The sequence below is a fragment of the Miscanthus floridulus genome, chromosome 2 (assembly GCF_019320115.1).
Source record: "Miscanthus floridulus cultivar M001 chromosome 2, ASM1932011v1, whole genome shotgun sequence".
In the NCBI taxonomy this organism is placed as follows: domain Eukaryota; kingdom Viridiplantae; phylum Streptophyta; class Magnoliopsida; order Poales; family Poaceae; genus Miscanthus; species Miscanthus floridulus.
The window spans coordinates 39,224,510-39,238,287 of NC_089581.1; the positions used below are offsets into that span (position 1 = coordinate 39,224,510).

Genomic DNA, 13,778 nt, shown 5'->3' on the forward strand with positions numbered 1-13,778 from the left:
TCACCATCTAGCTGGTTCACTGTGGCTGTAGGCTGAGCTTGCACTACCACTTCTACATAGATTCTATCTCCATTGAGTAATGTCACAACCATAGCTTCTTCTGACACTGAATCACTGCCCGGTGTTGTTTCATCCAATCTATTCCCAAAATAAGATCAATTCCCGTTGTTCTCAACACAATTGGTTTCACTTTGAAGTCTACCGCCCTTAAGGAAATGCTAGTTGAGGGACTCCAATATAAAGCGGGCATACTACCTCCCGGTGAATTTACTAGTATGGGGTTTTTCATGGCACACAAAGGTATGCTATGCATTCTAACAAAAGCTTGGGAAATAAAAGAATGTGAAGCACCAGAATCAAAAGGCACTGTAGCAGAGATAGAGTTAACGTTGAACGTACCCAACATGACCTCTGGCGTCTCTTGAGCTGCATCAGATGACACATAGTTCACCTTCGCAGTGTGAGATGGTTGGGCGTTGAACTTCTGATTGCCAGTCTAGTTCTAAGGTGCTTGTTGGTTCTACTTCTTAGGACACTGATGGGCATAGTGACCTACTTCTCTACAGCAGTAGCATGCATTGGGGTTACTGGGTGCACCACTCTTCACAGGAGCATTGTTGGATGGTCCCTAGCGGGTTGCTGGATTGCCAGTCTGTTGTGGGGGACGTTGATTACCATACTGTTGCTGGTACTGAGGGCGTTGCTGGAACTGATTCTGTTGAGGATACTGACCATGGTTTCCCTGGTTAGATAGTCCTTGATTCCTTTATTGAAAACCCTGCTGAGGATAGGTACGCGGGCGGGTGTTACTTCCAGAAGCTTGCCCTTGAAGCCTCCTCTTCTTGGCTTCCATCTCTTTGCGCTTATCGTCAATCACAATAGCGCGGTTCACTAATGACTGAAAGTTGGGGTAGGTGTTGGACATCAGTTGAAGCTGCAGTCCATCATAGAGTCCCTTGAGGAAATGGCGTTGCTTATCCTTGTCCTCAGCCACATCATTTGGAGCATAGCGTGACAATTGAGCAAACTTGTCATGATACTCTGCTATAGTCATCAATCCTTGCTTGAGGGATCGGAATTCCTCCTGCTTCAATTCTACGAGTCCATCAAGGATATGATAAGACCAGAAAGTATCCTTGAATTCCTACCAGGTGATAGCAGGAGCATTGTTGGGACATCCATACTAGAAAGAATCTCACCAATCCTGAGCTGCTCCCTAGAGTCGACTAGAAGCATACAACACCTTCTCAAGATCGTTGCATTGTGCTATGTTAAGTTGCTTCTCTACAGCACGCAATCAATCATCTGCCTCCATAGGGTCTGAGGCATGAGTGAACACCGGTGGACGACCCTTCATAAACTCTCCATGCTTATCTCTGACCTAAATAGGTGATGGTCCTCTTGTAGGTTCATTGCCCAAGCATGGCATTATAGCCTGCATCAACTGCGCTTGCATTCCCAATATTTGTTCCATGGTCACAGGTGGCGGTGGTGGTGGATTTATGAGAGCTTCACATCCACGACCACGGCCTCTGCCTCTTCCTCCTCTTGCAGCCATCTGTTTTCCAACAAATGCGCAAAATTTAGAGATTTTCCAAATTATAGAGAGCTTACAAAAGATAAGAAACAATGCTAAGAATTTTCTGGACAAGATTCAAATTCAGCAGTTCAGTAAAACTGTTATAACTCGAGTTTCAGAGATCCAACAGAGGTGTACCAAGAATTGTTAGAAAGCTTAAGAGATCAGCTACAACTTTTATTTAGATCACTTTTACAGATTCGAGCATATATATGGTCAAAAACAGAGCTAAACCGAATCTGTTCTGGGTTCCAGTCAGCACAGAAACATCAACTTGTGATAGCTAGATCTCACAAACCAGAGAAGATATTGATGTGATTCTAGAGGCATTGGAAAGATACAGAAGTCTAGTTATCTCCACAAAAATTTCAGAATTTTTGATAGTCCAGATTTCGAGATACAAGATAAAGAACACAGGCTGCTCCAGAAATCAGCACAGCAGAGATAAGATAAAGTGAACCATCTGCATTAAGATTTCATCTAATCTTAAGGTTCCAATCTAAGGAAGTTGTGGACATGCCCACAAACTTCTAGCAAACAACCAAACTCCAAATCAACCAAGTTCATAAATTAAAACATCTAATCATCCAAGTTCACAAAATCAAACAAGACTAAATATGAAACACGAACTAACGATGTGGTAATCTAAATCAAGGCACCTAACACCTATGGAGCGGTGTCAATCATGGTGAATGACCGACACTTCTTCTTGTAGATCGATTGCTGCCCCAGTTGAGCTCGAAGTTCATCCACTTGCTTCTAGAGGCGTCTCTCAGCCCTCTAGGATGCACGCAGTTCTCCCTTGACCTCTTCGTCCACCCCCTGCATGGCATGGACATGCTGCACTATCGCTTCTAGAGTTGGGTCACCCTCTGGTGGAGCCAAGACCTGCCAAACACCCTCATGATCATTGTGAGGAAGGAACCTGAAACGATCCTCCCTCATGGCCTCAAAGCGACAACCATGGTAGTAGATGTAGGCATCCTGCGCTGCATCTTCCATGCCATCCAAGGCATGGGCCCTTCTAGCAGTGGCTCGGTGGACAGTCTCCACCTCATGTCCATTCTTGATGTCATTCCAAGCGGTGACCACTAGCTCTACCTTCTAGAAGGTGGCCTCCAATGGATGCTGGTACTCTGCACAGTGGTAGCTGATGGAGGCGTGCAGGTCAGGGTAGTAGTCGTCCAGCACATGAGTGAGGAGGTTGTGATAGTAGGCCATCTCTAGGGCTGGCTTGAAGTAGTACTTGCACTTCTAGCCTATCTCCTCATCCACCACAGGGACAACTGAGGATGGCGTAGGTGTAGGTGAAGTAGCCGATGACTCCTCAGGTGTAGCTACAACAGGATAGACCGGTGCGACAGCTGGAGTAGGAGCAGGTGCAGGTGTCAGGATAGCCATCTCCTCATCGCCGGAGAGGATCACAATCTCGTTCTCCGCCTGTGGAGCACGTGGGGTGAACAGGGCACGGTAGCCAGCAGTGTTGAGGCGGGCAGTCTTCGGGTTATGAGACATCTATAGATTTAAAGTAAGATAGAATTAGAATAAACAATTTTATATAATAGATTAAGGTATGAAAAGCATAAATATTTTAATAAAATAACAAGAATAAGACAGTAAGCAAGAAACCAGAGGAGCAAATATGCTAAAACGACCGTTTTCTAACTAGGCTTGCATCCTACAGTCAACACGGCTCTGATACCAATTTATCACACCCAATTTTAAGGATGAAATTGAATGCACAAAACTCATGTGTGCCCAGGGGTCAATCACATACACAAGCTGATAAATTACATAAAGTATTATCACGGTGTCTCTTATATCAAGAACCATAATATAACTTAGTCTTACATCACACAGCGGAATATAAAAAAAATAACTCTCTCGTGGGGCTTCATCATAGGGAAGGTCAACTGGTTGACCACAAGCCTAAAAATCCTCAGGAAATTCCTCATACCCATTGTCATCTGTTACCCATCCGGATTTTTTGTCCAAATAAAAAAAATAAAAAAGCGTAAGTATTTCCCGTACTTAACAAGATAACATGAGGTTATGTAGCTCAAAAAGGACGACACTGGTTTACTGCAGTTAGCACTTTTAGTAAGTCCAGATTTTATTATCAAGTATCATTAAGTTATGCTTAAGCTCCCATTAAAACCCACTTAATCAGATATCTACATCATTTGGATCATATCATCATAAACCGTCATAACTGAACAACAATGAGTATCTAATTATTCTGTGAGTTTTCCGGGCCGCTCGTGACCGTGAACATGGCTGTTATAACAGTTTGTTACCCTCTGTAGAGGTGGTGTACATTCACCACGAGTCGTGATTCCCATATGCCCGGATTAATTACTCCCATGTCACTACCAAAGTGAGCGGGCAGGGTACACTATGAAGCTATTTCATAGGTTTCTCTAACAAGTTAGGGCCGCTAGGTTTTCTCAGCAGGCAGATGTAGGAACCTCCCTTTTCTATGGCATATATCTATCGCGGCTATACACATAGGAACAGAGGTAGCCCTATACCCAACATGGCAAGCCCCTTTTGCGCCATAAAGGTAACCTCTAACAAGCTAGAAAAGGTCCTATTACTGAGCTAAAGTCAGAGCCATATGACTCTCCCGGTTGCACTGTCAGTCCTAGCTTTTGCTGACAGATAAGTCCTTATGGAGGGCCAGGAGCAACATGATCAAAAGTCATTTGCACTTCACCCTATGGATCAGTTGTTATAAATCATGTTATACTTTTAGTTCCATAGAACCATTCATCATCATGTAGATCATGTTCAGTTAGAGCACTAGCAATCTACCCATATGCAATTAACCCATAGGAGTCAAGGGAACAAGTTATCAATGACTAGAATGTTCTTATGGTTACCAAAATTAGACATATGCACATGAGTAAATGATTAAAGTGAATAGGACATCAAGGAAGACACATGCTATACTTGCCTTGGTTCACAAACTCTTGCTGGTCCTGCTGGTCGTCGAAGAATTCTTGGTCTCCAACGTTCTCCTCACCGTCTGAACGCGACCAACACGACAACATATAACATTCCAAAGGCATTCATGCAAAGTAAACATTTCTATAATTAGAATAGTACACAAATAGTATAGAAAACAAGATAAAATATTTGTGAAAATAATCTACGTCTCGCTACGATTACCTCAACAAGAAGTTCACGAAAAACGGAGCTAAAATGCGAAAGTTATGATTTAAATGGGATTTCCTATAGCAATATATTTAATTAAATCTAACCATAAAATTTAAAAGTGACAAACTTGATTAACAGTGGTACTAACGCGTAGATTATGAAATTATGAAGCTAACACAATTGGAACGGGTTAATTCGGAGCTAAAATGATGATTTTATAAGCAAAACAGTACAAATGACATTTCTGTAAATAATAAAAACGTATTTTAGACTAAAACAGTGAACTTTACGCTTTCAAAACGAGAAAACATACTCGGGGAAATGCGCTAAGGACGGCGGGTTCTATTACGCGAAATCAGAGGGGTTCTTTAGCAAAACTACCCGCGAAGGGGTATCGGCCAACGGTAGCCGTCGGATTTGAAATGAACGGCCAGAAATAGATCTGGGGAGAGAGAAGAAGGGGTGGCCGGCCGGAACAGTGTTCCCGGCGGCAAGGCGCCATTGCCGACGGTGTAGAGGTCGCCGGAGCACGCGGTTCAGGGGCTAGGGGCCACGGTTCGGAGAACTGAGGGCACCGGGAGAGAGAGCGGGAGCAGGGGAACTCGCCAAGGCCAAAGAGGTGGCTGGAGAACGCGGCCGAGGCGGCGGTCGCCATGGCCAACGGCAAGGAAGTTAACGGCGCTCGCGGATAGTGCGCTAGGGGCCATGAAACGCGAAATAAACTGCATAGGGAGAAAAAGGGGAGCATGGCGAAGCTTACCACGGTGACAAACGGGGTGGAGGCGGCTCAGGGACAGCTGCTTCCGAGTTGAGGGCGGATGGCGGAACCGGCGTCGCGGCGGTTGTGCCTTCTGTGCACAGCAAGAGCGAAGGAGGGAGCGGGGGCAGTAGGGGGGGCGCGCGGTGGGGGGGGGTCGGCTTCGTTTTGTAGAGGCCGGGGCGCGGGCGACGCTTCCACGATCGAGGACGTGGGCGGCGGTTGCAGCTACGCCAGGCGCGGGCGGTTGCGAGTCACGTGGGAGGAAGGGGGAGGAGCTGACAGACGGGGCCGGGTGGTCAGCGGGGAGAAGGAAGGGGAGGCGCGGCGGTTGCCCGCTGGTGCTGGGCTGGCACGGAGCTAGGCCGGCGCGGAAACAAGGAGGGCCAGCGGGAGGGAGAAAGGCCATGGGCTAGTGGGGAGAAAAGGCCTGCGGGCCGAAAACAGAGAAGGAGAGGAAAGGAAAGAAATTTCCTTTTTATTTTTCCAAACAAAATTTCTAAAAGCATTTTCAATTCAAATTTCAATTCTTTTTGAAATTTTTGATCAATACCAAACATTCACAAAATAATATGCAGCGACATGAATGCACATACATGTTACTATTTTACGATAAATTTTAAATTCATGAGAAATTTATTTATTTCTACATTTCATGAGCACAAAATACAGAATTAAATCATTTTAAACCTATTTTCCAAAGGAGGCAAAATTTTAGGGTGTTACACCAGCTTGTTCGGTTTGTTTTTTCAACCAGAATAATATTTTTCTCTTACAACAATTCAACAAGAACAATGTTTTTTAGCCAGTTTTAGCTAAGTTTCAGCAAGCCGAACGGGGCATATAAAATATACGAGGAAAGACAAAAATATTTACTATAGATTTGTCAAGTTAAATGTTAGAGGTTGATAAAAGTATCTTAAAAAATATTTGCAATGGAGGACTTTTAGAGAAAAATAAAGGATTAAGCAATCCTAAGGATTAGTGTAGATGTTTTTTTTTATGTAGGAAAGCAACTTAAGAAATCTAAAGGAATATTGTTGCCATCCCATGATTTCATATGAACTTTATGGGAAAATCATCTACTCGAACCCCTTTCTTTTGCTGACTAGCGCATAGGATCGAGGCAAAAAGATTACAAGTTCGTAATTAAGGACTAAACAACTCGAGACAAAAGATTGACCCGACGGGGATAAAAATACATTTGAAGGGAATGCCATGGACTGTTGGTCGTATAGACATGTACGTATGCACCAGCGTCCTCTTATAATCATCATAGGACATATGAGCCCTTGACATATCAGTATCTAACTACATGCCAAATTGCTAACTTCAATTACAGATTTTTACATGTCTTTAAAAGAATTTATAAAACTTGATTTAAATGTACCAATGCATGGATATTACAAAATTAAACTTAAGATATTATCTATGGGCAAAAAAATTTGTACTTAGCAACGTAGAAAAAGATCTATCAAAGCCGTAGTTTAATTTGATACAAGCTTAATTGGACATTGCCATATTATTGCTAACATTATATTTTGGGTGTTATAGTTGTCACAAATAAATTATAACTTTCAAATTTCAGAAAAAGGGAAAAACATAAATACTACCTCTATTCTAAATTATAAAATATTTTGAGATTTTTTATAGATTCGTAGTTTTTTCTATGCACCTATAGACACACATTATGTCTAATGCGTACTAAAATGAATGTAAAAACGTGTTATAATTTGGATTGGAACGGAGGGAGTAGTTATGTAGCATTCCTCAGCCTGCTTTGTGCTGCCTGCAGCTTATCTGCGGTTGCAGCCGCAGGATTTCCTCTTACAAATCACCGTAGAAACAGAAAAAAAAAAACATGTTTCTGTTATCAATATTTAATAGTTTTTTTTTACAACGCACGGATATATTTATAAAAACCTCCCCGTGTACCACTATAAAGAATTCTCCCGGTCTGCGCCGTTCTCAGAGCGAGCAACAAATTTCCAACAGAGACGATACCAGAAGAACGCACGCTAGAGGGAACCGCGAGCCAAGAAAGCGAGAGGGAACAGCTGCGGTCGCCGTCCGAGCTCTTGCCGTCCCCATCCACCCCTCTGGCCCTCCTCTTCCTCCTCTCTGTCCTTCGCTCCGTCCAGTCGCCGCGTAATCCGCGGAACCAACCAGATGCCCTTATCCGCCCTCTGATCGAATCCGGCGAGAAAGGCCGGTTCTTTGTCCTGCCGAGCCAGCGATCTTGATGGCATTGGAGGCGGGGAGCAGCGGCGGCGGCGGGAGGGGATGTGGGGGCGGGTTCCGGAGCCTGATGCGGCGGAAGCAGGTGGACTCCGATCGGGTCCGCGCCGAGGGCCAACCGCAGCTCGCCAAGGAGCTCAACGTGCCGGAGCTGGTCGCCATCGGTGCGGTTTCTTCTCCCTTGTGATTCTGTGCTGTGTTCCGCTTTCCTGCGAATTCGTGGTATTATGTTCATGAAAGGTATGGGCTTTGGTGGTTTTCGAGTGCTAATTGTTTTGCGGTGTTTTAGCGAATTCTGGTCAGGACGCCGGCTTTGCTGAGGAATTTGTTAGGCTCGTGGTAATTTTGCTGATGTTCTGGGTCAATGGAGCAGCTAGAATTATATGCATTGATTACTAATACTTATTTAGTGCGGTTACTGCATGAGTTGTCTCTACTTCAACTTTCAAGTTTTCCTTCGTTCTTTCTTTCAAAACTGGCGTACTCTGCTCTGTGCTCTCTCCCTTCAAGTAAAAAAATGTTGATTTGTTACTCTCCTGTACTTTGGATGGCTGCATTGGTGTCTGACATAACGTTCAGACGCGCGTCACGCGGATGCGGATAGCGGACTTGCCCTTTGTTGTGTAGTATAACTGCTATTATTGGTAGTTGGTTACTTGGTTTCCTTCGACTTGTTCAGTTTTTTGTAGGTTAGTCAATGTTGGCTGCCAGTTGTGGATTGTGGATTTCTCGATCCTCCACTCCAACTGTCGCTTTTTCCCTTCGACTTTTGTTCACTCCTTGCAAAGATAAATTACTCTAATAAGTTTGTGCAAAGATAAATTATCAAAATTCTACCTAGGTACAGTGATATAGGTTACTCCAAAGCTTGTTGTTCTTGAAAGTGAAAACTTTGATGTGCTGAATCAGATTCTATAGTAATACAGTTTGCCAATCATTCTACTTCACGATGAATCTATATGTCAGTTGCTTGATGTTAACGAACTACTATATTTTCTATCAGGGGTTGGTTCCACAGTTGGAGCTGGAGTGTACGTTCTTGTGGGAACAGTCGCTAGGGAGCACGCTGGTCCGGCATTGACAATTTCATTTCTGATAGCTGGAATAGCAGCTGCGCTTTCAGCTTTCTGCTATGCTGAGCTTGCTAGTCGTTGCCCCTCTGCTGGAAGTGCCTACCATTATTCATACATCTGTGTTGGAGAAGGGTAAGTTACTGACCCATGAGTAAATATACATTCTTTTATGATATGAAATACTAGCTCTTTCTGATAAGTATGATGAACTGTATTGTTTTGTCAATATCCAAATGAAGAAATTTACAGCTTAAGCTTTCTAACTATAAACAAATGCCTAGAATGAACTCACATGGTCGTTTTATTTACCTAGTGTTGCCTGGTTGATTGGCTGGGCTCTTGTGCTGGAATATACTATTGGTGGATCTGCTGTTGCCCGTGGCATATCTCCAAATTTAGTAAGTGTGATGTTTCTAGTATCTAGCTCTTTTCAACTGTATTCAGTCAATGCTTTGAATCATAGGCCTGGTTTGATGAACTTTGTTTATTTTTCCAGGCATTGTTTTTTGGAGGACAGGATAGTCTGCCATGGATTTTAGCACGCCATCAGCTTCCATGGTTTGGCATCATTGTTGACCCCTGCGCAGCTGCTCTTGTTTTTGTTGTGACTGTTTTACTGTGCGTGGGAATTAAAGAGGTTGCCACTTTGATCGATTCATAAGTTCTTATTCCTTTTCTCCACAAATACAGAACCACTTATGGCCATTCTATTTGAACTGTTGCAGAGTTCATTTGCACAAGGAGTTGTAACAGTTCTGAATGCTTGTGTAATGATATTTGTTATTGTGGCTGGTAGTTATATTGGCTTCCAAATAGGATGGGTCGGCTACAAGGTTTCTGATGGGTAATGCATAAAGGCTTGGTGCTTCCTTTCTATTGGGGGATTTCATTAGTGGTGTGCTAATAGGTATCTGAACTTTCCAGGTATTTCCCACATGGAGTAAATGGAATGCTTGCTGGATCAGCAACTGTTTTCTTTGCATACATAGGCTTTGATACAGTCGCTAGTACAGCTGAAGAGGTTAGGAAAGTCCCATCTGACAGAGATGTGCACTTCTTTTACAAGAGTTATTCGTTTTTACCCCCTTTTGACCCCTGCAGGTAAAGAATCCACAGAGAGATCTGCCATTGGGAATTGGAGTAGCGTTGGCTATTTGTTGTGTGTTGTATATGGCTGTTTCTGTCGTTATTGTTGGGCTGGTACCGTATTTCGCCATGGACCCAGATACTCCTATTTCATCTGCCTTCGCAAAACATGGAATGCAATGGGCCATGTAAGTCCTGTCTTTTTGTTTACCCCCTTGTGTATACCAGTCATCGGCTTACAGACTTTACCATCTAATTTTAGGTATGTTGTGACAAGTGGTGCTGTTCTTGCACTCTGCTCGACCTTGATGGGTTCACTTCTTCCACAGGTATACACTGCTAAAAGCATACTATGACTTACTCCTGATGACACCTAGTGGCTGAAAATGCAATGGAACTTGTGCTTCTCATTCTACTGACAGTCACTCTGCAATAAGTTGTGCACCTTGCCTTGTAACTGGCCAAAACTGATTTGCTCCAGATCCTTGTTGTAAAATATGTTTGTTCTTCAATTAGCACCTTGGATTCCATGTTTAACTCAACATTATCCATCAATTGCATTGACCCCCATTTGTTCATTTTCAATTAAATCCCATTCAACTAATGCTGCAATGAACTTTGATTTGCCATGCCACATCTGTGAGCGAAGATGTAGGCATGTAGTACTATGGCGTACCACATCAGCTCTAGGTAGATGATATTTTAATACTTTGTGTCATCATGATTTGAATTGTTATTCTCGCAGCCTAGGATACTTATGGCCATGGCACGAGATGGTCTGTTGCCATCCTTCTTCTCTGATGTTAACAAACAAACTCAAGTACCTGTTAAGAGCACAATTGTGACTGGCATCTGTGCAGCTGGTCTGGCTTTTGCAATGGATGTTTCACAGTTAGCAGGAATGGTAAGTAACCAGCTATCTGTGATTGTTTGTATAATCATAGCCATTTTTACAATGGATTATAGAAGAGAAACTTCCTGCAGGACTGTACATGCATGCAAGCATTACAAATCATGTAAGGTGGAGTGAAATAAAAATTATGTTCTTTTGGTTGCAGGTCAGTGTAGGCACACTCCTTGCATTCACCATAGTTGCTGTCTCAATCTTGATACTCAGATATGTCCCTCCAGATGAGGTCCCTTTGCCACCCTCTATGCAAGAATCATTCCGTTCGAACCAGGAATGCGATGAGGAAACGGACAGGGGCCTTCTTGGCGTTGGGAACTGTAACTTGTCTCAGACAAAGGATGTGATTGTGGTAGTAGAATCAGTGAAGGACCCTCTCATTGATAAAAGACTGCATAAAGGTAATACAAATTTGCTTTCGGGTTTTATTCAGTTTCGTTGTTCCACAACAGATACATTTTACTTCAGCTAGCTAACTAGAATGAATTTCCATGTTAATTCTGTAGGCAAGATGGATGAGACGAAACGCCGAAAGATAGCCTCTTTAAGCATAGTGTCTGTGTGTGTAGGGGTTCTGATCCTCACATCTTCAGCCTCTGCCACATGGTTGCCTTTGTGAGTACCATATGACTCTGTCTGAAAGGATAGTAGGCCGGCTCCTTCAATTGGTCACTTTATGATTCATCACATTAACAAACATAGAAAAACTCATTGCCCTAACAAAAGTATCCTGCCCTATATCAGTCTCCCGATATGTATTGGCTGCATCATTGGAGTTGTGCTCCTTCTGACTGGCCTCAGCTTGCTCTCCTGGATCGACCAAGATGCTGGCAGGCACTCTTTTGGTCATTCCGGAGGTACCGCTAACAAATTTACATAACTCTGCCTACCAATATATTTGAACTAAACAGTACATATCTGTGATTTGTTTTCTGCAGGATTCACATGCCCTTTTGTTCCACTGCTACCAGTTTTGTGTATCCTAATAAATACGTATCTGTTGATAAACCTGGGGTTAGTGTCGAATCTATTATTCTGTTTCGATGGAATACTAGTTGTAAATGACTGACTTGCCTTCTCTCTTTGTGATTATTCTGAATTGCTCATTTCCCATGTGTTCTTCAGTGGTGACACATGGATGAGGGTTGGCATATGGCTGCTGATGGGTGTTCTTGTGTACGTTTTCTATGGACGAACCCACAGCTCCCTAACAGATGTCGTCTACGTTCCGGTAGCGCGAGCTGATGAGATATACAGGAGTTCATCAGGATATGTATCATAGAAAAGAACAGCTGCAGTCATGTGACATGATAGAGTTACAGAAAGACCGACCGGATGATATTTACTTAAAAGGTGGTTGGCCATCTGTAGATAATTGGTTATCAGCCAGGAAAGTGGGAACTGACTGTTATTTCTTTCATGCTTGGCCAACAAGATCTCGTGGATGCAACTTTGCAACATATATGCTGTTCACGAGCCAGGCCAATTTACACATTGTTGGACTGTGTGTAGATGTGGTGTATATAAACCCAATTGGGTGGAATATGTGATACATAATCTGTGTAATTCATGTAAAGCCCTTTGTACTGAAATGTGAGGGCATTCAAAGGACCTATTGAAACAGAACACGAATGGCAAAAGAAGTCACTTTTTTTATGTCATATATGTTGTCAACAAACATTCTCTTCAAGATTTTGTTTAGTTGCAGATTTGACCTTGGTAAGTGGCTTAAAAGGTGTACTTATTTTTTTTCCCTCGAACAACTGTGTGACTTTTTTAGGGATAAAAAGTCCTCTGGAGAAGGGCGGGCCTGGTGCAAGGGGTAGAATCTTACCGCCTGTGACCGGAAGGTCCCGGGTTCGAGTCGCGGTCTCCTCGCATTGCACAGGCAAGGATAAGGCTTGCCACGACACCCTTTCCCTGACCCCGCACAGAGCGGGAGCTCTCTGCAGTGGGTACACATTTTTTTAAAAGTCCTCTGCACAAGTCATAATTGTGGTAGTTTAAATTCACTAATCAGAATTTGCCGTCTATATTTGTGGCCTTCACCTTATTCAGCTGATGTTGGTATATCTCAAAAATCTCGAAGTGTTCTATGCTATAAAATGGATTGGCACTACTTGTTGTTCTAGACCATAAGCATATGTATAAGCCATTGCCCTGGAGCCCATAGAGCAGAGCAGGTAAGATCACAATTTTTTGTGCCTAAAACCTTGTATGTAGGCAGGCACCTACTACTAGTGGGAAAAAAAATATGTACGATAGTATGAGTTCCATCCGACCATCCTAGATTGAATCTGACTTGGGACTCATTTTGCCGTGGCAGTGACTTCCACCATGAACATAATCTGGTAAACACCTGATTTTTTTTGAACCATGAAAATATCCCTAAGCTTCTAAAAATTCTGAAAGAGATCTAGAAATAGATTGGGACAGTAACAACCAAAAAAATATTTAGATTTGGTGAGGATATCTCTAGAAGTTTCTAATTTTGGATTTAGTAGAAAAATGAAAATAACTAAAAATATATGGATAATCCCTAAAACATTCTAATCAATATCAGTTTGCATTTTGAAAGTTTTCTACAACAAAACACAAGATGCGATAAGCATGAATGCATTTGTTACATGCTAGTTGAATTTCATAATTTATTTTATAATTTTTTAGACGTGTTTAGACACTAATTGGAATGTTTCAGAAAATTTAGAGATTTTTTTCATATTCCTAGAGCTATATCTAGTTTTTAGAAACTTCTAGATATGTTATTTATGAACTCTAAATATTTTATTTGGGTTTCTTGCTACCGCTATTTTTTCTAAGATTTTCTCATAATTTTTAAAACTTTATATATTTATTGTGGTTTAAAAACATTATTAGGTGTTTATTGGAATTTTTATTTAAAAGCATGAAAACTTCATTGAAAAACACATATAACCAGCACAGAGAGAAAATAGTTCTGCAATTCGTCCGGTTTTAGAA

At 42.4% G+C, this 13,778-nt stretch overlaps 1 protein-coding gene across 1 annotated transcript; it reads left to right on the forward strand.

The window, feature by feature from the left end:
- Positions 1 to 7,467: 7,467 nt before the first annotated feature.
- On the forward strand, positions 7,468 to 12,425 carry LOC136522163 (cationic amino acid transporter 2, vacuolar-like). Its single transcript, XM_066515958.1, has 14 exons — positions 7,468 to 7,897; positions 8,737 to 8,938; positions 9,120 to 9,204; positions 9,303 to 9,443; positions 9,532 to 9,650; positions 9,731 to 9,827; positions 9,908 to 10,080; positions 10,155 to 10,221; positions 10,638 to 10,796; positions 10,951 to 11,200; positions 11,306 to 11,414; positions 11,544 to 11,656; positions 11,738 to 11,813; positions 11,925 to 12,425. The coding sequence occupies exons 1-14, from the start codon at positions 7,738 to 7,740 to the stop codon at positions 12,079 to 12,081; spliced, it is 1,908 nt and encodes a 635-aa protein (XP_066372055.1). The 5' UTR covers positions 7,468 to 7,737; the 3' UTR covers positions 12,082 to 12,425.
- The last annotated feature ends 1,353 nt before the right edge of the window (positions 12,426 to 13,778 follow it).

What these genes read in the sequence shown, in the direction of transcription:
- LOC136522163 (XM_066515958.1), top strand. Translation starts at nt 7,738, where the DNA reads ATGGCATTGGAGGCGGGGAGCAGCGGCGGCGGCGGGAGGGGATGTGGG. An exon ending in TGTGCGTGGGAATTAAAGAG is followed by an intron (nt 9,444 to 9,531) that starts GTTGCCACTTTG and finishes GAACTGTTGCAG; the next exon opens with AGTTCATTTGCACAAGGAGT. An exon ending in TGATAAAAGACTGCATAAAG is followed by an intron (nt 11,201 to 11,305) that starts GTAATACAAATT and finishes TTAATTCTGTAG; the next exon opens with GCAAGATGGATGAGACGAAA.